This window comes from Triplophysa dalaica, chromosome 5, assembly GCF_015846415.1.
Source record: "Triplophysa dalaica isolate WHDGS20190420 chromosome 5, ASM1584641v1, whole genome shotgun sequence".
NCBI classification, from domain to species: domain Eukaryota; kingdom Metazoa; phylum Chordata; class Actinopteri; order Cypriniformes; family Nemacheilidae; genus Triplophysa; species Triplophysa dalaica.
In genome coordinates, this window is record NC_079546.1 from 8113279 (window position 1) to 8138943 (window position 25665).

Consider the following 25665-nt stretch of genomic DNA (forward strand, 5'->3'; position numbering starts at 1 on the left):
ATACATGAATACAATTGCTTTAATATAATAATATCGTATAAATATATTTAATAAATAAATAAAAAAATTGAAATAATGTAGCAATAGAAAAAAAATCGCTTAATCATTTCATAAATAATTTTAACAGAAAAATCAAAAAAGATGTATCAAATTGACAATATTTGTTACATTACATTATCTTTCCTCCTGTCCGCCAGAGTGCAGCAGTGAGTCTATCATGTAAAGATCGCGCTATTCATATCATGTGATGAACTGTGTATCGATGCCAATAAGGAACTACAACGTCTGAATGGTTTGCGTGCTGTTGTCATGTGACCGTGTAGTGTGTCCTGTAATGAAACTGTTTTAAATTCACCGCGAGAAACATGTGTCCGGGTTAAATGTTTATAGGGGAGGATATGTCGCTTGCCGGGAAGAGTCATGGTGATCATTAATTCAATCCTAAAACTGGTGCAGCGACAGACATACACCTGTCTGTCACACCGCTATGGTCTGTACCTGTGTTTTGGAGGGCTTGTCCTCATGATTGTGTCTGCTTTTCAGTTCGGAGAGGTATGTATATTATCTCTGGAGGTGTCTGTCAACACCTCACTCATTTCAAAAAGCTCCATTTAATGTCTCATTATTTGCCCGATACAGTTGCATTCTCTTACTGATCAAAAGCTGATTGTGCAATGTGACCGTGACCTGTTGCATAGTGGTTAGGAATAAAACATACATGCTGTCATTACGTAGTTTTATTGTTTTATAGGCTTTCCAAGATTTTCATAAAGGTGCCATATGCTATGATTTACAGGTGTATTAACTGGCTGTTTTTGCTCTGTTGTGTGTATACAGGTTTTAGTAGACTGGAGTAGAGATCAGTACCATGTTTTGTTTGATACTTACAGAGATAATGTTGCAGGAAAGTCCTTTCAGACCAGGTGAGAAACATCTACAAAATGTATTGTCAACACATTATTAAAAACCGATGAATGTTCAGTGATGATAAATGATATGTAGATCACAACAACCTGTACAAATTGTAAAAATAGATCATGTATTTGTAACTATAAATCTGTAGTCCAGCAGTCCTGCGTATTATCTATTCACAACAGTGTTGATTTTGTAACTGGCAAAGATTTGAAATTCTTCATATGCTTGTAATATTTCAGGCTTTGCCTGCCGATGCCCATTGATGTGGTGTACACCTGGGTAAACGGAACAGACACAGACCTGCTGAAGGAACTCCGTGCTGTGAGACAACAGTTAGAAGAAGAACAAAACGCCTTGAGGTTCATCATCACACCCACTAAACAAACACATGCTTTCTGAACTTTATTTATAAACAAAGTTAGCATGATTAGAAGAAAATATAGGGCGTCAATGTTTAAGTTTTGTGCTTTCATGCATGAGTATTGTTTAAAAGAGTGAGGGTCACTTAATCTTATCAAAAATTGTTGTGTTGCTCTTTTAGGGAACGTCTAGGAAAGAATGCCTCTGAAATTACTGAAGCTCCTAAAGGAAGGTGAGTGTGGCTCTTCGGGTCAATAGATTGGATTCTCAGGGATCACACAAACTGAATGTACCTTGAATTTGGATAAAAGCATCCACCAAATGCATATTTGGAAATATCTTGATTCTGTAGAAATATTTGTCTTATTTGTCTGCAGTAAGCGAAAAGTTTTGTGTGGTTTGTAGGTTTCCTGTTTCTTAGTGAGAAAGGGCCTTTATTAAAGCCGCAGTATTTTCACGCCACTCGCTTTCCTGTGTTAAGATGCTTACCAGTGTTAAGATCATTGCTGCAGATCTCATCTGCTGCTCTCTTTGTATGTCGAATTTTCACAAGACCACTAATATGAAATGCGTGTTCTCTAATAGGCCAGAATGTCTGTTGTCCCACTGCATCATGGCTCCAGTGTTAGTGCTCGATCCAGCTCTTCCATCCAACATCACAATAAAAGAGCTGCCAATGATTTCAGCTGCCTTCTCCTCTACAAAGCAACTCTTGCAAGTGGCCAAAACCCTCCACCCTTCCACAAGCGTGTCCGTGCTCATCTTTCACTCACACAGCGAAGGTACAACCATAACTTTCACTCTGGTACACCCTGATTTAACCATTTACTGTTTCTGTGCATGCAAAATTTCAATAAATACAGAACAGCTTAGGAATACCTTTTGAAAATATCAATCATTTTATGACAATACATCAATATATTATGACCAAAAACATCAACATGGTACTTTTTTTGTTGTCGCACTACTTTGATTTTGATTGTGGTGTTTAATGTATTGTTATATATCCACCACACATCTGGGGCTTAAGTGATATCAGTCTGCTTTACTGGTGCCTAAATATTGAATAAAATAAAAAAAATGGATTTTATTAATTATTTTTGTGGAAAGTAACGATATAATAAGTAACCTAATGTACTTTCAGCCAGACCTTATAAAAAAATAAACCCCGTCATCATGTTTTTTATGTACAGTCACATTTAGGCTGGTGTTTGAATGGTACTTATTGAAACAAACATACTGTAGCTACCGGTTGAGGTTTTAATCTAACTGTAGCCTTGAAACAGAACACCTGGGCTTAAATGTCCATTTGCAGGGAAAGAAAACTCAGTGACCTAATTTTAGATTTTATCTCTTCTGTTGTAGCTGAAAAGGCTCACACAGATGGTCTGAAGGACAGCCTGACATACTCCATCAACAGAGGTTACCTGGTAAGGAATCGAAATGTTGTACTAACACTAAACTGTCCAGTGTCCAGTTACACTCGACTCTGAAAGTTGAAATTTCCAACTTGTAAGAAGTAACAAAAAGAGCTAAACTCTTTTAAACTCTTAAACATAACCTTGTATTACCGTGTTAGTGTAGTATCATAAACACAAGGATGTGGTCTCCTGTGCCGACACACATTTTTTGCTTTTTTTTTGCAATCAGTTTTGTTTATTGCCATCTTCCAAAAAATGTAAAGCAGAATTCTGTAGGGTCATCTCTTTGGAATATCAATCTAGAAATTCTGAAATCTGACTTTTGGGAATGGAACTGTACACTTTTCACTGCCAGTGGGCAAAATCATTCCCATACTAGGGAAGTATATTTATTTTTTGTGATATTATTTAAAAAGTTGTGGTCAAGCTATTATTAGCTATAAAAAGTATTTTATGATACTTTTTGTAATGATTAAATTTCTACTTATCGCTTTGTTAAACTTATGTTTTTAAGCTGTAAATATTTTAAATCATATATATACATTATAGAAATGTATAAAAACTGTAAATGGTGTTCCTGTAGCTTTACCTGGAACTGGAACTAAAAGCAAAAAGTATTTGGGACTGCTTAACCAATGGTGACACAGAAATCAAAATATCAAAGTAGCATCTATAGATTCCCTGACAACTAGAAAGTCTTTTGGAAATGCTTTTAATGTATATTTTTTACAGTATACTGTTTGATCATTTAAATTTGTTAACGTAGTTTAAGAAAATTACTTGTTATGTTGTCTTTATATCACCTGACTTTATTTTGTGTGGCCACATACGTGTTTGTTTGTTTTTTAGTTTAGTTGCTTTTGTTTGGAAAGCAAATCGTTGTGAAACTTCCTAACATGTGATTTTTGTTGTTCCTTTTTGAAAGACAACAGATAAAGAGGCTCCGGGTCTGGTGCGCATGCACACGCTGGCCTACTTGAGCGGGTTCCCGGCATCTTTGAAGGAAACTGAGCAACTCAGGGTAAAACTACCCGCTGTAGTGACCAATAAAATCAAACAGGTAAAACACACATTTGGTGAACTTATAGCGCAGTGTTTTTAAAATGTCCACAAGGTGGTGCTCTAGACTATGAATTCCACTAGAAGGACACTGCTGTGTAAATTCAATCCAAGCTGTCTAGAGAACCTTTTACCCATATGCACACACGACCACTTTACGAAAAATGTCACGATGATCTGTAACCGGCTCAGATCACGCAATCCTCGGTCATTTGTTAAATTACACACAAATCAGTGCTTTCTGGATCAGTGTTTATCAAACTTGTTAGGACAATGTGTGTTCTCTGTCCTCCTGTCTGTGGTCATGTGATAAGAGCTGGGGGTATTACATTGACACTTGAGCACGGGGGTGTAATCGTACAACAACTGTTTTGAATGGCCCGGCGCCAGCCTGCTGTTGGAAAGGCAGCACCGTTAACATGACCTTCCATATACGCGTCTCCCCTGTCTTTCCACAGATCTCTCTGTATATCACCGCCTTCTCTTTGTTTCTCCCGCATACGTGTCATTTTAATCTTCTTTATTTACTCACATTGATGAAATTCTGCACACTGCAAAAGCTCAAGGCTTTGATGTTTGTCTTTCAAAGTTGGAATGTCTATATACATCACATGTGCTTGTTTGGTTTCTCATTGTATTTCGCAAGATTGGACCTTTGACAGGGTTTTTCACCATTATTATGTGTGACATGAGGTAATGGGTACGATTGAAGCTGGCCAACAGATATATGAAGAAAAAGTGCATTTGGCTGTTGAGAGAGAGAGCGTGAGCTTGTATTTATAGAACATGTTAGCCTGTTAGCAATGTTGTTGATGGCTCTCCCTTGACCTCTGTCAAACGCACACACTGTTACACAAGAAATACTGTCAGTGAAGTGTGTGTTGGTTGGATATGGTAATAATAATTAAAAACATAATGATAATTGTAATATATCTTTTAATTACTAATAATAATTATAATTGCTTAACGTTTTTTGTCATTGTAATGCAAAGTATATCTTTTGGCGGTTGGATTTTGGTTGGACTATAGACCGTTTCAAGGAGTTCACTTCCGGTTTGTGTTAGGCTGGTGTCAAATAATATAACTATTTATATTTTATTTCATTTATGTTCATATTCATTTGTATTATTATTTAACTGTCTAATAATTGTATTCAATTATAAATTTGTTGATGGGTCCTGTAATTTGGCAGCATTTAAAGAAACCCCATTGACTAATACTGTATGGACACAAAGCCACTCAGGCATTTCTCAAAATAAACAAGTAATAAAGAAGTTGATCATCGTGATGTTAAATAAATGATGACAAAAACAATATTTTTGAGAGAACTATCCCTTCAAGATTTCAAGGTCTATGTTTTATATAGACCTTTTCTATGGAGTAGTTTTGGGTGAGTGTTTTGAAGCTCTGCTGTACTGTTAACCGTATGGTTTATGGGTATTTTTAGTTGCAGCTGTATTCTGAGGCCAGCATCGCTCTGCTTCACCTCAACACAGCACAGGATTTCACAGACCTCATGCAACAGGCCAAGAAGAACCTCACGCTGGAAGGTAAAGAGCTCACGGTCAGCCCAGCGTACCTGTTCTGGGATCTGACGGCCATCTCTCAGGTACTCGGGTTAAATTAAACAGTCGATCGCTCAGAAAAAGTCATATTACAATTATATTTGTGCACATGGACAAATGCATTTTTTTCTATTTACCAAATTTATACTAAATAATAATTTTGTTGTCTGCTTCAGTCCAAACAGGATGAGGACGTGTCTGCCAGTCGCTTTGAAGATAACGAGGAACTCCGTTATTCGCTGCGATCCATTGAGAAACACGCTCCCTGGGTTCGGCACATCTTTATCGTAACCAACGGTCAGATACCGTCGTGGCTGAATCTGGATAATCCACGTGTATCTGTGGTTCCTCATCAGGTGAGCTCTCCATACCATGTGATGTTTATCACGGACACACAACACACACATTTTAAAGTATTTGTTGTGTCTCAGGACGTTTTCCAGAATCAGTCTCATCTGCCAACGTTTAGTTCTCCGGCCATTGAGACTCACATCCACCGGATCCCAGGACTCTCGCAAAAGTTTATCTACCTCAATGATGATGTCATGTTCGGCAAAGACGTTTGGCCGGATGACTTTTACAGCCACTCCAAGGGTCAAAAGGTCGGTGTCTATTGCAATATTAGTATAAAATCAACAGTCATCTTTTTCGAAGTAGTTTTTTTTCACTAAGTTGTTCTACATGATAATAACTTAAGGCGTCTTTTGTGCTATCAGGTGTATCTCACCTGGCCTGTTCCAAACTGCGCTGAGGGTTGCCCAGGCTCCTGGATAAAAGATGGCTACTGCGACAAGGCCTGCAATAATTCGGCTTGTGACTGGGATGGAGGAGATTGTCAGGGTAAGTTTATTTATTTGTTTTTCACAAGAAATTTGTTAACATCAGGTACTCAAATTTCATATCATATCAGCTGGCAGGATTTGTGTCCACCTTGCACTTGGTGAAATTCTCATGGTTTGCAGGAGCTCTGTTTTTATTTTTTTAATAAAATAAACCAAAATTAGTTATTGAAAAAGCAGAATAACAAAGCCCGATTTACAACGGTAAGCTTATAGTAATGATTTAAAATTTAAGTAACAATAGGTTAGGTTTCAAAAAGAGATGGCATTAATGAGGCAAAAGTTGTCGATTAAAGCTTTAAATATTCCTTCATTTCCCATTTTCTTGACAGGTGCTGTGGGGAGCAGTCGTTTTGGAGGAGGGGGCGGCTCTGTGATTGGAGGCGGGCAACCTTGGCAGTTTGCAGGTGGTCTGGGAGGACTGGGGGGCTTGTCCTTTTGTAACCAGGGCTGCGCTAACTCTTGGTTGGCTGATAAATTTTGCGACCAGGCGTGCAACGTTCTGGCCTGTGGGTTCGATGTGGGCGACTGTGGACAAGGTGAGAGTCTTGAGTTTATGGCGAACATGTATTGTTGAATGTAGAATTCTAATATTTAAGTGGAATTAAATACTTCTGTTTTGCTTTCATCAGATAATTTCAACCAACTGCACCTTATCATCCTCAAGAGGAACCAGACACACTACATCCTGCCTCAGGGAGAAATCCGACCGTATTTTAGCTTCTCAGGGCTGGCGAACCGTGTGTCAGAAGCGCAGGTCAATGACAACCATGTGGTCCGTCACACCTCAGTCGCCAACAAATGGAAGACCATACACCTGCTTCTACTGGCGGGATATAATGCCACCCAGATCCACTACAACATTACCTTCCAAGACACGGACAACCACGATTTCACCATTAGTTTTTCTGTCGCCGTGGATACCCGAGAGCTCCCTAAGTCTAATGTGTCCAGTCCAGTGGCGGAGAAGGAAGATCAGCCCAAACCCACTGTGTTGATCCCAGAACCAGACGTCCAGTTTGAAATATTTCCATAGAGAACCAAGGTCCAAAAGTTAGAGACAAAGCCCAAGGCGGGATGGAGAAGGTGCGCGTTCCTGCATTAAACGAATCACTTTTACCTGAAGAAGTGAAGCTTGAGTTACAAAACCTAAATGAGAAGTTGATGGCAGGTGACATCACTATTAAAGGCTATAATTTGACCAAAGCTCAGCTGTTGGAGCCCTACAAGGACAAAACTCAGTATTTGCTTCACAAAGAACTGGAAGAAATGGAAAACCAGAGCAAACAAACAAACCACTCAAATGAAGTAAACAACAAAGACCAGAAAGCTCCTTTATTAAGTAGCGGTAACTCCAATTCGGACAAAAACGCAAAGATGCAAGTCACTCCATCTCTTGTGCCAGTCCTGAATGATGAGGTTATTCCCAAAGCCAATTCGCCACTGTTTGCCCCAGAGAAACCTCACGTATCTAAGCTCCTCAGCACGCTGGTGTCACATGCATACATGTTTAATAACAGAGATTCCGAAAATGAAGCTCAACTCCAGGGGCGACCCATGAGTCGTAAACTCCAGCACTATATCAGTGCGGACCGGGGCTTTCTTCCTTGGGAGAGGAGGAAGTTTTTTCATGATCTGCTGGAGGTGAGATGTGCTTTTAACATATTGAGGTCTTTCCACTTAAAGTGCTTAATTCTGTTCTGTTCACACAGACATTAAACCAAATTCGCTCCCAAAATATTCATCGGCTCGAGAAAACGCTTATGAATATATATTTCGGCTAAAAGTAGATGACGTCAACACACAACACCATTTGTTCTTTGTCTTCCCAGGAAGTTGAGCGTCTGGAGAATGAGCTGCGGTATACAGCTGACAGCACCGCCACTGGACGGAAGTTACAAGATACGTTTGCCGACTCGCTTCGCTATGTCAACCGCCTCTTAAATGCTCAATTCGGCTTTACATCTCGTAAAGTTCCCGCCCACATGCCTCACATGATTGACCGGCTCATCATGCAGGAGCTGCAGGACACGTAAGGATCTCGCAACATACTCGTCTCAGGAAATGTGCGAAAGAGGATTCATTCGTTCGTTTTGCTTCCCCAGCTTTCCTGAGGAGTTCGATAAGACCTCCTTGCATCATGTGCGGCATTCAGAGGACATGCAGTTCGCCTTCTCCTATTTTTACTTCCTGATGAGCGCCGTACAGCAGCTCAATGTGTCTGAAGTTTTCGACGAAATCGACACGGACCACTCCGGTGTGCTGTCGGACCGGGAGATCCGCACGTTGGCCACACGCATTCATGAACTCCCTTTAAGTCTTCAGGTAACTCATTGAGGACTTTTTAAAGAATCATTTTTCAGTGTACAGGATTTGTAGAAAGTCTACATTAAGTATGTTTCAAATTTTGTTCGGTGTCGGCAAATGATTCGTATCATGTGTTGAATGACGTGCATTGTGTTTGTTTGACTGTAAACAGGATTTGACCAGTCTGGAGCAGATGCTCATAAATTGTTCCAAGACACTTCCGTCCAACCTCACGCAACTTCATGTTGTCAGCCCCACCCAGGAGGCCTATTATGACCCCAGCATGGTGAGAACCATTTTTCAAAGTCTGAAGATATCCAACTTGGACCAAAATTGGGTTCTTTGTACTTGGGACAGTCCCTAAAATTACTAAATCAATACGGTGGGCCTTCTTGGATTGGGGAATTCGTATCCTGGAAATTGACCCCATGACCTTGTTGTTGCTAGCACTATTCTCAGTAGAACACTCTGTTAATACTATCAATAAAATCTGTTTTCATCAGCCACCAGTTACAAAAGGTTTAGTCATCCATTGCAAAGCCATCACAGAGAGGATACACAAAGCCTTCAGGGACCAGAACAAATACAAGTAGGCCTTTCAACACCTGCTCGTAAAACCCCAATCGCTTCAGCTGAACCAGTGCAGTAACTATGACGAGGAGTCTTGTTCTGTTTCAGGTTTGAAATAATGGGAGAGGAGGAGATCGCTTTTAAGATGATACGCACCAACGTCTCGCATGTTGTCGGGCAGTTGGATGACATCAGGAAGAATCCTAGGTATGTGTAGGGTTCTGGCAGATTTTGGTTCCTTATGTAATGCCTGAGGGTGACTACGATTGCTGTATATTACTTTATCAATACATTATGTTGGATTTAACATTTAATTTGCATTTAGGTGAAATGAAATATGTTGGTGAACCAAAACCAAGCTTTGTTTTTATTTTATAAGTTTTGCGATGAGTAGTCCCCACCGTTAAATTGGACCGCTGTATATTAAACAGTAGCTAGATTCTAATTGACTATGTTCGTTTGACCTATCATTTTCTTTTTTAATGAGGAGAAAAAAAACTTCACTTAAATAATGTGGCAGAAAATAAATTAGATTATGTGTTGTGTTTATCATATAATATTAAAATGATATTGTTTTTTAAAAACTTAAATTGTAACAGTTATGCTAAGCTCTAATTGACTAGAAATGATATCTCATTCAGACATTTATAATCGCAATGTAGTTAAGCCATGGATCGATTTTTGTTGGTCAAAGGAGGCGATAACCCTACAAACCACAACTTACTCCAGATAACGTTACGGTTTTCTTTCATTTGAATAGAAGGTTGAGCTACTTTACCGAACCCTCAGCATTTGTTTTTCATACAGGAAGTTTATCTGCCTGAACGACAACATTGACCATAGCCTTAAGGATGCAAGCACGGTCAAAGCTGTACTGAGAGATTTCTATGAATCGATGTTCCCGCTGGCCTCCCAGTTTGAACTACCCAAAGAATACAGGAACCGTTTCCTCCACATGACAGAACTACAAGAGTGGTAAGACTTTAATAAACAAGTGTTTATTACAAAAAGTGCAAGTCTTTAACATCATGACAAAATTCATTGCAGTTGGGTAGACTGTGTGCATAGAAAGAGAAAAAATGTTAGTTGGACAAAACCGGTTATAAACCGGTGAAACGGGTGTGTTTGCATGCCACAGGTTTTATTATTGAATCTGAACGATGCAGGTGAAGTGAAAGTGGAGCCTAAACATAGAAAGCTTATAGATGTAGATGATGAAACAAAAACTGCATTTCAAATCAGTACTGAAGTTTAGTAACTTAAAAAATTAACAATTAGCGCCAATGCTCGCAAATGTTTCACAAATCATTCATTTCCCTATGGTCCTTCAATGGTTTTGGTTGCCTTTTTTATTTTCACACTGTGTATTTTTAGTTGCGGTTTATAATTTATATCCTGTTACTCTTAAGAATTATGATAGACAATCCTTGCTGTCATCACCGTTAGAGAATGGGCGCAAGCTATCAACGAAATACAGAGTTCTGGGAATGGGGAGTTGGTAGAGGGATGGTTAACTTTGAGTGGCCGTTGCTCTTTTGGCAGGCTGAAAATTATGACTGGTACATTCACCGTTCATGCAGGCCAAGCCAGAGCAGATCTCTATTACACCCAAGTGTCCCATAAAGCCTTGTGACCAGCCTGCCTGCCCAGGCAGAAGGGCAGGGTGTTATTTTTGGGCACCGTCATGCCAAAACGACCCCATTGGTTCTGTTTTATAGCTCTGTGTCTGTGCAGATTCGACAGACATGGATGCTCGCCGGTGACAAAAGGGTAACGGATCGGATGATGTCACCTTGTCACCCTCTCACTTCGGACAGCTCGTTGGGTGACATCAAAAATCGAGCCAAAGCCAGTAGACAAGGACGAGGCTGTGAAGTGTCAGTCATGTTGATGAATATGCTGTTTTGATTCAGAAGCAAGTACTTGATCATGTGCTGAAAGCTGTAAATATCAGTCAGCTGTTATAGAAGCGCCATTTGTTGTTTTAGATATCTAAATGGTTTTACCATTTATTTATTTTTGGGATGATTTACTACAAGAAGGTATGGAATCACTGGAGAAGTTTCCGTTCCTATTCATCTCAATGGGAGAGTTACCTGAGCCGTAAATGCCATGTGACTAGGTGCAGTGACATGATGTCATAAGGCTGTTTGGCACCAGAGTTCTTAACCAAATGCATTTAATGCTAAAAAATGATCAAGTATTAGCTGGAAAAACTCATCTTCGTAAAATATATTATTGACAAACAGCAATTTTTGAATGACAAAATAGAGAATCCCAATGGTTTTGTCACAACATCGGCCAGCAACTGGACCATGCAGGGGACTTATCACATATTTCTGGTCCTGACTTACAGATCTTTCAAAAATGAAAATGTTTTTCTCACCTTTGGCTTGTATTTAGTTTGTTAAATCTAGGGCTGTCAACTTGGTTAATCGAGACCAAAGTAAACGTTTGCGTTTATGTTTTCCATGTGTATATATAAATACACAAATGTAAATGTATGTTTATACTTATATATATTTAGATTTATACATAAATATACATTATACTTAAATATAGACGTTTCAGCGGGAGCCACAACATAAACAAATGTTATGTTGCCCACATTATTGCGTTATGAATATTTAATGATAATTATTAGCTTGTTGTGAAATTGTGACTAAATAAAAACATCATTATAACTTAATTTAAATAAACTTTTAAACTTTAAAAAAAAAAAAATTATGAGCTGAAATTCATATTCGAATATGAAATTATTGAGAAATGCCCAAAATACATGTCAGATTTATTTATGTTCATTCATTTAGCAGACACTTTTATCCAAAGCTCCTTACAAATGAGAGGGCATTAACATTTTGTGAATGAGCCAACAGTAAGTGCAGTTTACATAGCTGTTTACATGTGGGACTAAAGTTGAAGCTAGTGAAAGATTAACACGTTTTTTATTTAATATAAACAGACTGTGGAGAGAAGACGGGTCAAACCTATCTTTATGAAATAACTTTGAACTTTTCCCACTCATAGACACAGAAATAGCAGCTAGCTATATGGCTCGGACAAGCTAATCGACCTAACCTTCTTGTTTTGCAGGCGGCTATACAGGGACAAGCTGAAGTTCTGGACCCACTGTGTGCTAGTGACCTTAGTCATCTTCACAGTCATGTCTTTCTTTGCTGAGCAGGTTAGTACGATTCAGCTTTAACCTCATTGTTCATTTCTATTTTTACTTTCTCACACGCAGACCCGACTCAAATAGCATATATCAAAATTGACTTTGAAGATCTTAGTTAACTTGTTCTTTTAAGGAAGTGCCAAGTACAAACAGCCCACTGATATCATCTTGATGATTGATTTACAATTCTTAGGCTCAACCCAACGGCACGCGGTAAATAGTGGCGGTATTAGCTGCCGTATCGTCTGTTCTCGGTAAGAGGGATCAGATTTCTTTCTTTCTGATCCCACGAGAGGTTAACAGACAGGGCAACCTTTTAAAGGAGCCCGGTATGTCTTCATTTGTCCGTGGTGACAGAATGGTAATCTGGACACTCAACATGAATATAAAGATGGAGGCGATACATTATCAGTGGATACTCCCTCTCTTAGCGTACATGCATGTGAAGGCATGTTATGTTTAGCGTTTGGATGCAGTCATCCTCTCTGACAGACTTGCACATTAACAGGCTTCATTACTAGTCTTCGGGACAGATTTGCAGCCTCTCTTCTCAAACCCCTTAAAATATGCAAACACTAAGTCTTGTTGCACTTTTGGGGTTCATGCACCATTTGTCATGGTGTCATGACAAAAATGTTGGTGTGCACACAGTTTTTTTATAATGTCAACATGTCTTCAGATGTGCATACTTTGGAAATAGGTTATAAAACTAGATCTGCATTTTTCGTAGAGGCTAGCAATAGCATCCTAGCTTTGAAAGCATAAGAGGGAGAAGACCCACCCTTACTTCAGAGCTCGCTCCGGAGACATGTCAGTTATCTCATGTGTCATATACCAGTATTTAAAATTAACAACATACCTTCGGTTAGTATAAAAATGGCTTTTTTGTAAGTTCGTTGTTTGTATGTGAGACGGTTCTACAGAGTTATGGAAATATGCTGACAGAAAGCAATGATTGGATGTTATGGTCCTGAGGCTTCCACAATGGACATTTACTGTATATTTATCAAATATTTAGAGCAGATTTCTGATAAGTTGTTAAATGAATGGTACTGACAGATTTGTTTCTTCGCAGACAATCAAAGTTAATGTAAATATTATTGTGTGTGTGGGAGTCTTATAAAAATGTCACGGAGGATGAGAATATCAGTCATTAACACTACATTTTTCCACTATTTCTTCATATTTACCATACTTGAGTATTCAGTCAATATGTTTTTTTTCATTCGAGAACATCTAATTGTTTTTTACAGAACATTTTAATTTTACTCTTAACAATGTATTTTATTTTATTTTAGTTGAAAGATATAATGCACTCGGGGACAAGTTTCGGTAATGATAATTTCATCAGCAAAAGCGATAAAATACATAAATAATTAATTCCCATGTAAACACTTCACTTTGTGCGAGGTAGAGAACACAATTATGTTTATTATGATTTGTTACTGAATTGTTTTTTAAAGAAAATCTTAAACATGATGTTTCAGTGGTTTCGTGAGAACGACCCACTCGGTAGAAAAAAAATGGCAGAAGGGCAGATAAGTATTGATTGTAAATACAATTATTTGTTAAACAGTCCAAAAATATTAGTATAATCAAATAATTTAGTTATTATGTGCTTTGGCCTGAAGCAACTTCCTGTTTCTTTTAATGTACTTCCCACACACACGCATGACATAGAAAGATTTTGTAAGCATTGGCCTTTTTGTTTTCCTTCCCTATTTTTTTTCTCTCACATGTCATTTTCTTCTGTGTCAGTCACACATTCACATTTAGCGTTCACAGCGTTAGCTGACAATTCTTCCTCTTCTTTCTGTCCATCAGCTGATCATGTTGAAACGGCGGCTTTTCCCCAGACGCAGGGTCAGCAAGGACGTGAACCCTGAACGCGTGTGATGTTTACAACCTCAATCCAATCTCTCTCTTTAAACCCCCTCTTCATCTGGCAGACCGTGCATGGCAGGAGACCTCTGACTCCCCACTTCTCAAAAGCTTGTTAACATCTGACATAAACCGCAAACAAGCGTGTTGTTTGGATGTGACAAGACCACGGGTCTTTAATGAAGCTGATGGAGAAACTTTGAGGACTTTGATAGCCTCATCCACTGAGGGGCGGTATTGAGACTTGGTGATGTTTTTTTTTCATACTCCAGGTTGCGAATCGACTGTGACTTGAACTCTGTTGGTGCTCAGTCGCCAACAGACCTTGCCATGTGACCTTGGGTGTTTGAATTGTTCTGATATGACGTAGGATTTTAATATACATAGGTACAGTACTACTCACAAGTGGGTTTATAATAATAATTTATGTAATTCTATTCGTGCTTATCATTCTTGCAGTGCCTTTTTTACCACAAGAATGAAGCCACTGAAAGTTTATACACGGCTGGGTTCCTCTGCCTTGGACTCTTGCTTTTACGCATTTGTCTCAATCATTTTCAATCTCACTGAGCATATCTGAATCTGAATAGCAATCTTGAGAACATTTAGAGGATTAATTTAAATCAGACATAATCGGTTTGTTTTCTCTCTTTTGTCTTTTTAAACGCATGTCGTTCACAACTTTTGCCCGAAGTCCTTCACATGCTTGTCTCTTAACGGGACATTAAATCGTGACTTTGTCTGAAATTCAGATGCCTCCGCCTGTGGCCCTGTTGTGTATTAACTTTTCACCTTGATTTGTCTTTTGAAGACAAATCTTTTTTGCTTGCTTGTATTGTACTACTGACTCCGTCTATGTGGCACCAAGTGGACTTGCTTAACAAAGCAGGCCTGTGTGTATAAACAGTGTTGAATAATAATGTCGATTATTGAACAGATTTCCATGTTTAATTTAATTGCTTCTATAGGAAATAATAATACCAATATATCTCCTTTTTTGTCAAAATTCCTGCTATAATGTGATTTTATTCTTTTTTTAATTTTGTTCATTGAACTTGAAAAAAGTCCCATGTTTTTTTTCCCAAGGACAAAACCCCAGTTTAATAATTGTAGACTTAACATAATCTTGATTGAGAATTTAATAAAATACCCAAATGTATCTTTTAAAAATGTTCTTTTTTTTTTATTTCGCGAACTGAAACCGTTAATATGTTTGAGCCTCAGGCTCCATTCATCTTAATGACTATAGTCTTTAAAGCGGCAAAAAGCAACAACACAAATAACTGCACTTCACACTGTGCTCTATTCAAATCACACAACGTTTATTTGTTTCATTAGCCCTTTGGGAGGAGATGATTCTAAGCAGGCAGACCTGTCAGTTAGTGCATCATTAAACAGACATAAAAGAGCACCAACCCCTCAACATCACCTTAAAACAAGCAACCCAGCTGGAGTAAGTATATACACAACAAGAAGTCACAACGAACTGGGATTGGGTGATTGGAAGAGGGGGCGGAGCTCTCCTCAAAATGAGGCGTGTCTGTTTTTAGCACATAGCCACAATCCTTGACAATTAAATATTTCCAATTATTTCAATTATGTTTTTTAAACAGGCTTGACTTGATTTCACACATAATTCAGGCGAGTTATTCAAATAAATGCAAACACTGTAATCACTGGACAATCACAAAAAGGTTCCTTCTGAAAGCTACAATGGCTGTTTGGGCATTTTGTTCGGGGTCTTATTTAGCTGATATAAAGTCTTCTAGTCTCTACAAATAGCTGCTTTAGTAAAAGCAGTAAAAATACTTAAAAGTAAAAAAGGTTTTGTGGTGCCGACCACTGTCAGTTTGGTGATTTAAATAGGATCTTAAGAACAATGTTTTTAATACTTATTTTTGCTTTATTTTAACAAGATGTATCCTAAATGAATGTGTGTACTGTATGACGTGAAAGAACAATTTGGTTAAAAACAACAGCGTTAACACTTTGATTACTATAAATTTTCAGCCAATTAAAGTTTAATTCAATGTGATTAGATGTATCGTAATGAACGCTTCGTCTGGACGATAATAATAATTTGTGGTTGATTTCCACAGAACATTTTGAAAAAACTGTTCTAAGCCCCTCTGGTCCCTGAAGCCATTTCGTAGATTTCGGTTAGCGTCTACGCTCTTCGTTTTTATCCAGTGAGATACAGTCCAGTGTAGTTAAAAAAAAACAATACGCTGGTCATACTCGAGATGTTCCGGTCAAACCTGGCAAAACAATGCACGTTTTATCCTTATCTTAGTCTCTGGTAGTGATACTGTCAAGGCCATTGAGGTTTTGGTTTGTTGGGCTTTCCTGCTCTTGAATAATAAGCGGGATGACGTCATCGTCCTTGAATCCCGCTTCCTCCTCCCGCCGGGCAAATTGTCAGTCTTTGTGGGTGTGGCCCTCTGGGGCGATGCTGAAAACCCGGATTCGTAAGTGGGATGCGATTTGTATGCATAAACTCGTGCAGTATCGCACCAGATCTAAACCGGAAAGCACCTGAACATCACGGAGAAGAGAGAAGGGATAACTAGCTTGTATACAATTTGCTGAAACCTAATAAATATTATAAAGCTGGATATCTCACCATGGCAATCCACAAGACGATGTACTCATCAATGAAGCTGTTAAAATACTGGTTCAAGAAGAGAAGTCCAGGACCAATAAAGGCTGTGTCATGAAGATGAAGTTCACTCTTGGTCATGTGGGCCACCTGTAAAACAGGGCATGTTTCTCAGTACACCTGATTCACACTTTGATTTTGGATCATCTTTAGATGGCTGTTAATGGAAGAGCGATGGACAACAACAATAGCTTTAAATGAATTTCAATCTACAGTATTTCGGCAGCACCACCCACCACTAGCTTATTGGAGATCTTGGCAATCACCATGCCAAAGGTCAGTATATAAAGGCAGGGATGATGCTCAAAAAGCTGGCTGGAGGACTTCTTAAAGATAATGAAGGCCAGGGTAAGAGCGAGCCCAACATGTAGACCAGGAGACAATACACTGGTGTCCTGAGGAAGACATGCACTGTTAAAGTCAACATGATGTCACTCTTACTTAATCTTAATCTCATTTTTACTTTATCAATGTTTTTTTAATAATTAAAAAAAAATGTGTTTGTGATATACAATTATATGCTGCGGCACACTTACTGCAACAGTTGAGCCGTTCTTCCCCACACCACCGTTGAGGATGACATAGAAGTAGCAATATGTTGAATACAGGAATCCGCCAATGATGCCGAGAATCGGAAAGGTTTGCAGATTCACTCCGAGCACAGGCACCTAATGAAGAATTCCATAATTTATTGTCTGGATACCAGTAATATGGCTAGTCATTTGTGCAGGGAGGCAAGCGTGGGACAGAAGCTGATGCTTTAACAAATGGGAGGGATAAAAAGGCTGATGTGCATTGACATCATCTGCTGTTTTTTTGGCAAGATCATGTCTATGGGTAACCTGTAGCCATGGCAACAGTTCACCTATATTTACCTTTTCACAGTCTGATTGTCTTCTGAAGGAGGCAGAGAGTAAAAACAGAAGTTCTACATAAAGAACATATTCAAAAAATTGGGGCTTAATAAGGATTTGTATTTTTGGAAGGTTTGCTGAGGTTTGTTTGGCAAGAAACACGATGAAGCATTTCTTCTTTGAAACAGCAGAACAATGGCTGTTGTCTCCGCGTTATCTTAGACCAACCAATTGGCTGTAAGCTCAAAACTAGCAAAAGTACAAAAAACGACATTCTCCTACTTAATAAAAATGCATATATTATAATATAAATATTCGTAAAAGTATTTTGAAATTAGCTGAAATAGCTGTGCACTGCGACAATAATAAAAACAGGTTATCCATCAACTAAAGTCGCATGTTATCGGTTCATGTTGATGTTTAATTTCCATTGCCGCTAGTTGTGAGAAAGTGTTGGTTCATGACTTATTATAAAGCGAGCGATTCAGTTCCAGTGTAGATGTAGTGTATCAAGCATCACCCAAAGTTATGGTCTTTATGTAAGAAGGTGCAAAGCCGTACCGTTGTTTCCCAAAGACCCACACCTCCGAAAGCTGACATCATATACATGATTACAATAGCAATCTGTACCTCCGTCACATCAACCCTGCAGAAACCCAAGAGAAAAACGATCAGCAACGATTTCGCTCAAACAGACATTCGGTCAGAAAGCCATGAACAGATAGACTCACAATCCAAAGCGGAGAGTTCCAGACACGTATGTTTGCCAGTGTGCGCAGAAAAACATGAACATGCCCACAAAGCCACAAAAAAACATCCAGTCAGGATAAGTGCCGATCCCGCAGGATATACACGTTCCCACGGCAACAAACACTGTAAGGAAAGCAATGTAATTAGAGTTCTGTACTAAATATTTCTTCTCAACTAAACAATGGTAGATTGGACAGACTGATTATACCTGTGGAGACGGCGTCACAGCCATGGTCAAAGAGCTCCCCGAGAGCCGAGCTGCTATTGGTCCGTCTAGCCTGTTTGCCGTCAATGGCATCCAGAGATTGATAGATGAAAAGGCCTAAACCGCTTAGAAAGAAGGCCCAACCTGGTGCCTAAAAAGAGTAGATGAAGTGAGTGTGAGAGGTAACGGAAGTATTGCACTTAATGTTTATAATGTGAAATGGCAGATGCTGATGCAGATGTTTTAAGCCGCCGTTTTAACCGATTCCAACACTGATAAACTGACCGCAAAACAGCATAATGAAAAAACTGTAAATATGTTTTCCACTCACGTCACCACACTCGGCCAAATATGATGAGAATGCACGTCATTGTTGTCAAACACAAAGATACACAAATGTTGTTTTGCATTTAGAAACCACTTCATCTAGTTCTTCTAGTTTGACTGGGCTAAAAGCCAGTGCGGTATAAACCATTTTATAATATTAAAAACACTTTTTGAAGCTCCAATAGTTGGTAAGCTGTGTTTGATCTTCATTTGCGATTTCAATATGCAGTGTCAGATTTGTATTTGCAAGTTTAGCAGTATGCTTTCCGGCGTGTTTGAATAGACAAGTCTCTTGTGCAAGAAGAGAAAACAAAACCGTAGACTAAACTTTGACCTCTAACAGTAGATATGGATGTGCTCCTGGCAGCTGGAAGACTTTTATTGTTTTGTGTGAGCTCGAGGAAACTTATCAGAAACATTTTGACGGAAGGATCCAGTTATCTGCTTCGCTTTCATAGATACTGTATCTACACCATTTTACTTTCTTCAGTAAGGCCTTATTAGAAATGACAAGACCTTCAGTCATTCACACTATTTAATGGAGTAAAAATAATCAAATGAAATGAAAAATAATGTAGCAACAAAATGAAATTACTTTATCCCTTAGAGGGCACCAGGATAATTGCCTTACATGTCTTTTTCCTTGCTTTCGCATTCGGATCCTTTCTTATCAAGTACGTGTACTTGCTTATCTAACACCCACTCTTCATTCACCATGTACTTCTTTGTAAAGCCTAAACATTCAAATTCAAACAAAAAGTGTACAGTGTAATATGCAATATACTATGACCAAAGTTAATAGTATCTAAATAGAGTATATCATACATGTATTGTAAACAGTATTACATCAAGTATATCAAATACAGACTAATGGAGGCTGTTATAGGGTCAAAGGTCTACGAGTTATTAGGAAACCGAATCGTGTCCATCGGTAACCAAAATGTTGTTGTTGAGTGCTGTGAAATGACGCATAATTCTGTGTCACGTAAAATTAGAAGGACATTTATATGTAATGTAAAAAAGAGAGTCTATGTGTGCGTAATAGTCTGACGCGGGCACATGCCCAAATGACTCTGCTGGGTCAATCTTCCAGAGAGACATACAGCCAACTTGTTTTTCCACAACTGCACAGTCACATAAACCTACGAAGTCTGCGAAGACTTTCCAAAAAGACACTCCTAAAAAAACGGCTGTGGGTGTGGATCCAAAATTAGGCTGACACACTGCTTTGCATTATAGGCCTACACAGCCACTTTCGAAAAATGTGTAATCTAAGTAACTGGAATTGTGGTATAAGTGGTTATTTGATGAAACCTACTTGTGAATGAATCTATTATGGTTTGTAGATGTAATGTTAATAAGGCGAATTAAGGACATTTTGTGCATTATTATAATACGCTCATAATTATTACTATGCAAATTGACGTGTGAATAGCACGCAAGCAAACTATAATCCCCTTTCTGAGCTTTGTTTTAAAAAAGCAGGCCATTTGTTGACCTGGTTAAAAGTTCAGAGTCCCCCTAATCTACGTCCCACCCCGGACAACAGGTGCGTTAAAGTCATGCGTTCAGCTATCCCAGAACTGCGTGCAGCAATAAACAATAAACAGCGGAATCTGCACTTTGTCAATGGACTATAGACCGTGATTCTAGAAATATGACACGGGGTATGTCCACATGCACTCTGACATGAGGTCACAGTGCTCCCCAGAATGCCACAGAGGCGTTGTTGTCAATGTAATACATTACGTTATTCAGAATTTAAAATCAAAACGTCATTACGTTTCGCCGTCAATCAAAGGACGTGATAGCGTTACTCAAATGATAGACTGCGTTAACACGCATACCAACAAAATATACAGACTGAGTGCATCGCTTTGGTTAAAAGCGTCGGACAAATGCATTATAAATGTAACATTGATAAACAAACCAACGATTAGAATAAAAAGACACAAAATGACCGAAGTCTACACGAACCAAAGTGTTATATATATATATATATATCTGACGCTGCAGGGTATTTAAATAGATCGCAACGCGTCACCTGTCAATCAAGCGAGCGAAGTTTCGCCGCTCGTCATTACTGGACTCACCTCCTCCGTGGCCGTAGGACAGTAATACACGAGAATCACCGTCGTTATAACGTTCACTACGAGTCCGATGATGGTCAGCGTGTTCGGCGCGACCCACGTCGGTATTTGCTGGACCAGCCAGTTCCAGTATATCTGGCAGGGCGGCTCGAATAGCGAGCGACCGGACGCGCTGTACTTGTGTTCCTCCAGACGCTTGAGCTGGACGGCTGACAGCGGCCCCGGACACGCGCACTGTGGCATTATGATCGCTCTTTTGGCAGGGTCGATGCAACGTTTTGGTCCGAATCCCCCAGCGTCCACCTGAAACGAGGCATTCGCGTGCGGCGGTTACGTGTTGCGAGTCATTTTGAGAAGCGGAACCGTCGGTCGTATCCGTCCCTAATAGTTGAGAGCAGATAAACGAAGAGGCGCAGGAAGCGAAGGTCCGGAAGAGCTCGCGACCGGGAAATTTGAAAGGACGCAGTATCGTTTTTGACCACCGGGGGCGATCGTTAATCGATTTTAATGGGCTTGATTTACAGCGCTCGGGCTTTAAACAGGTTTTGATTGACACCTGTCACAGTGTGTCATCCAAGATCGTCTCTTTTTGCCATTTTCTGCTCAAAAGAAGATCTTCTTGGCTTGTGTGTGAGGAACAAATGTATGCAAACATGAAAGATTGTTTGATACGTAGCTTTCCTGTAGCTCAGTGGTAAGAGGTTGTGGGTTCGATACCAGGGGATTGCACATACCTATGTATAAAAACGTATAGGATATATTATAATGTAAATCGCTTTGGATTATTGCATAAATTCATAAATGTAAATGTAAATGTTTCAAACCTAAATGTAAATGATTCAAAGCAACAAAGGGATTAAATATAAAAGATTTTCTTAGAAAAGTGCTTTTTCTATCGGTCACATCTTTGCAAATAAATAAAGAAACAAGTGTTCCTCCATAGAGACATTTATTAAACTCAGTCATGCTAAATTGAACATCTGGATGTATTTTCAAGCCATATTGGTCTAGCACAGCGTGAGATGTCTGGCTGATGTCTAAACCGACAAATGAAAATCATCGATATTTCAGATCTACAGTAAGTGATTGTAGAGTTGCACAGAGAATAGTTAACCACAGAATGAAGATAAGGGGTTGCAAATCTCAAACAGCTGAGAAACAAAAGAAAAACAGAATCAACAAAATCTAAATTCGTGCTCTATTCGATCCACCCGTCTCTTTTAAACCCAGAAAAAAATATATATATCTGAATGCTCTATGTCTTTCAATCAGTATAATTTATTTTTGTGTATCGTAAAGCTAAACCCGATTTACTAAAGGCATGCATCTGAGATTCAATGGCACTCCTTAAAGCAGCTCATACCACACATGATACCACAGTTACAGACAAAATTGGTGACAAAAAAATACTGTCTATGATGACTATAGTTCCATGTCTGGACACAGCATACCATGCCCGAATTTAGACAAATTATTGCTGTTTTTGATAGTAGTGATAGATATTCTGGGTAATGATTTGGTGAATCAGCCATCATTCGGATCCCTTCTTCTCTGTCTCGGAGGTCTTAGACTCTTTCATGTACTTATCAATGAGGTGTAAGGGGACGCCTCGCTTCATCAGATGGTAGAACGTAAAACCTCCTGAAAGAAGGGAGATTAAACCCAGTTTAGTTTGGGTTGAGAGAAGACACAAAGACAGAAGGATTATGTTGGTTTGGAAAAAAAGGAAAACGGAAACCGTAACCATAGCGGATTCAGTCAGTGCATAGCAGGCCAAACGAGTGAGAACCTTGTTGTCAGTTGTCAAAAATATAAATTTGTTCATCACAACATATACAAAGAGAAATTAAGGGTAAAGAGAGAAACACAGACGAAAATGGACAGAAAGATGAGAACACAACCGTCAGTGTTCGGCAGGCACAGCACAATTGTTGAGGCAGTGAGTGCATTCATATCTCTGCAGGCCTTTTTTGGGGAACAGAGCTTGTTTTTCCTCAAATAAACAACATACATGGAAATTGTTTGGTAGAGATGGAGCTTCACGTTTCGTTGAACCTGACTGTTGCATCAGCAGTAGTGGCGAATGTCCTTTATTTCTATATTTTAAAATGCATGCAAAGTACGCATTCTGTTTATGACAGCAATTCCCCTATTGTGCAAGCTTGTTGTTTTCATGAAACATTGCTTATTCTGAAATATAATTGTTGGATTCTAACGTCACACGCCAGCAAGAGCAAAAGCAGAGTTATTGGCAACCCAGGGGATGCAGAATGAATGAGAAAATAAGCTTCATATGCCCGAAACCATATGAAAGCTTACCTTGAATGAGAACAACAAAGTAACTATTCCTTTGTGATGACTGGGGGAGAAAAGAAAATAAGGATTAAAACCAAAGTTTACATGAGTGAGTTATATGTGCCTCAGGGTACATCGCTGACTTAGTCATTACAGATTTAACATGACATGAGTTAAAGGGTGTACCACAGAAAACAGAAGTCTATCAAAAAGAAAACACAACAGTATGGCGATGTATGAAAGAGTATGGGAGTGTGTGATACAAAATGCAAACTTTGTGTTTAATTTGAGTTTTGGTCAGATCTACGGGTTTCTAGACCTGCTTGACAATGTTCAATGAGAATGACATTGAATGTGCAGTAAAGGTTGTGGTGCATTATGGGATTTGTGGTACAGTGGCAGTGGTGAGATGAGGTTGCTTTGGAAATTTGCATCAGCGTGCAGCGAATCCAATGTGGGCCAGTTATGTGAAATTTCAACATACTGAAAGGATCACATCTTGCTGTGAAAGATCACAGCTGTATAAACAGTAAAGGAGAGGAAAAATATATCTGAAAATAAAACAACATAACAGTCAATCGGCACTATAATTAAACTGCGGACTGAAAGACTTTATCATCTACTACGATACGGTATCTAAAAGCTTTTACTTTACAGTCAATTTGAAATACAATGGAGGTCAAAATGATGAGACCACAACTCTGTTGTTAATGGAAATAAAAAAATATGCATAACACAATGGCTTCAAATGAAGAAATATTAAAAATGTTGCACTATTTTGTGGTAAAGTTATGTAATATTATATGAAACCCAAGCAGTTGTTGATACGCTAAGTCCTTTGTCCAAAGTCAGATTTCCTCGCTTCTGTTGAAGAACACAAGATTTTATGTGAAGTTTACATGAGCTTTAAATGCAAGCAGTTAAAACTGAATGAAGCAGTCTTCACTCCTTTCTATTTTACGTTTATAATGGCTCTTCCACACTTTGACTTTAGTGAATCCATGCTGACCGTTCTCAGACAGTTGGTCAGCTGCCTGTTTGGTCTTTAGTTCAACAGTAATATCACATGTTTTACATGACAGTCATATATATTCTAGCCAAATGTGTCATTTGCTGCTATATTCATATCCAGCGATTTGTCTGACTAACCTTTGACCTCAAGTTTGCAGTCCACCTGCGCCTCTCCGAGGTCATTGGCTGCCTTGCAGGTGTACACGCCCCCGTCAAACGGGCTGGGCTTGCGGATCTCAAGCGTGCACACGCCCTGATTGCTGAACATGCGGTAGCGTGGGTCGTCTATGATGGGAATCTTGTTTTTCATCCAGAGCACTTTTGGCTGAGAGCAGGAACGGAAGAAAGAACACGAAATTTGCAGAAAGGTTAAATAATAAAGTATGAGAACACTGAAAACAACAGACTGGTACATATTTTGGTTATAAATGGGTAACAATCCGTTAAGTATGAATGGACAATGGTCCAAAATAATAACGTCCCATAATAACCCAGACTTACCTTTCTGTGAAAATGTTTAATTGCAAAAACCTCTTAAGTTACTTACCCTAGGGTTAGCACGCACGCTGCAGTTGAGGGTGGCGTTGTAACCGGCGATGGCGAAGGTGTTGATGAGATGTTGAGTGAAACTGGGCTTCTCGGTGAAGTCGCGGTTGTTGTACTCTGGGTTCTTCAGCTGCAGGCCTGATCGAGAGCGAAGGGAAGAGGAGGAGGAGGAAGAGTGAGAGGGGAAGGGAAAGAGGGACATTGCATGATACGAGCCGAGAGCTGTATCATGGGGGAATTTCCCTTATGTGATGAGGAAGAAATAACACACATCGTCAGCACAGCGTCATTCACGCGTCTGTTCAAGGTAGGATCTGCATTTGTGAAGATGCACGTTTGTAGCTAAAAATAGCATACTCACTATAGAGTTTGAGTTTGTAGATACTTGTCTTAGCTTCCACAATTGCAGATGATGCCTTTAACAGTCTGGTAAAGCCTTTGAAGCTTGTTTCACTCAAAGTCTTTACAGTATGTGTGCTCAGTCATCTCGAACTTAGAATGCATGACTGTATCGAACCACAGTACTTTAAAGGGCTCATCGGATGACCATTTTCCACAAGTTGGCATGATTTATTGGGTCTTCATGAAATATCTGTTAAAAACACTCGATGGCTGTGTAAACTGCGCTACTGAGTTACTACGCAAGCGGTAGAGGTGGGAAGGACCATTGCACTCTATCGGACCCTCCAGTTTTCTTCCCACCTCTGCCTCGATTTCAACATGGGGGCGGCAGAATGTTTTAGATTCAACCTGATTCAACTCACCTGATTTAACTCATCAGCTTAGGTTAGGCAACACTGGTGTTGTGCATGCCATGGCCATGCTGTGGGTGTAAA

The 25665-nt window shown here is 39.2% G+C and overlaps 3 protein-coding genes across 10 annotated transcripts in view; 1 reads left to right on the top strand and 2 right to left on the bottom strand.

Annotated features, from left to right (window-relative positions):
- The first annotated feature begins 279 nt into the window (after window positions 1-279).
- Window positions 280-14276, top strand: gnptab (N-acetylglucosamine-1-phosphate transferase subunits alpha and beta). Its single transcript, XM_056747883.1, is given in 22 exon segments — window positions 280-552; window positions 838-923; window positions 1155-1274; window positions 1457-1507; window positions 1861-2057; window positions 2641-2705; window positions 3622-3756; window positions 5203-5364; window positions 5497-5676; window positions 5752-5922; window positions 6037-6160; window positions 6492-6698; window positions 6792-7190; window positions 7193-7803; window positions 7992-8191; window positions 8265-8484; window positions 8639-8752; window positions 8970-9055; window positions 9145-9243; window positions 9844-10011; window positions 12130-12220; window positions 14036-14276. Coding segments are annotated over 22 exon segments (3690 nt in total). The 5' UTR covers window positions 280-420; the 3' UTR covers window positions 14108-14276.
- A 1117-nt stretch (window positions 14277-15393) lies between these two features.
- Window positions 15394-21413, bottom strand: chpt1 (choline phosphotransferase 1). Its single transcript, XM_056747884.1, has 8 exons — window positions 20981-21413; window positions 18564-18711; window positions 18337-18478; window positions 18167-18251; window positions 17288-17419; window positions 16988-17146; window positions 16716-16841; window positions 15394-16627 (listed from the first exon to the last, which is right to left on the bottom strand). The coding sequence occupies exons 1-8, from the start codon at window positions 21218-21220 to the stop codon at window positions 16511-16513; spliced, it is 1149 nt and encodes a 382-aa protein (XP_056603862.1). The 5' UTR covers window positions 21221-21413; the 3' UTR covers window positions 15394-16510.
- A 496-nt stretch (window positions 21414-21909) lies between these two features.
- The window catches only part of mybpc1 (myosin binding protein C1), a 29173-nt gene continuing 25417 nt past the window's right edge, over window positions 21910-25665 (bottom strand). For 7 of the 8 annotated variants that reach the window (XM_056748001.1, XM_056748002.1, XM_056748005.1 and 4 more), the window contains 4 exons: window positions 24831-24967; window positions 24422-24608; window positions 23297-23336; window positions 21910-22618 (listed from right to left, as the gene is read on the bottom strand). In XM_056748001.1, coding sequence (XP_056603979.1) covers window positions 23320-23336; window positions 24422-24608; window positions 24831-24967 — 341 coding nt within the window. In that variant the 3' untranslated portion in view covers window positions 21910-22618; window positions 23297-23319. Of the gene's footprint in view, window positions 22619-23296; window positions 23337-24421; window positions 24609-24830; window positions 24968-25593; window positions 25653-25665 lie in introns of those variants that run through there. The other variant, XM_056748003.1, reaches the window with a different exon arrangement.

Bases quoted from the DNA above. Each gene is read 5' to 3' on its own strand.
- chpt1 (XM_056747884.1), bottom strand. From the start codon at position 21,220: ATGCCACAGTGCGCGTGTCCGGGGCCGCTGTCAGCCGTCCAGCTCAAG. The intron at 18,252-18,336 runs GTGAGTCTATCT...GGGTTTCTGCAG, and splicing joins GGAACTCTCCGCTTTGGATT to GGTTGATGTGACGGAGGTAC. The intron at 17,147-17,287 runs GTAAGTGTGCCG...TGTCTTCCTCAG, and splicing joins AGAACGGCTCAACTGTTGCA to GACACCAGTGTATTGTCTCC.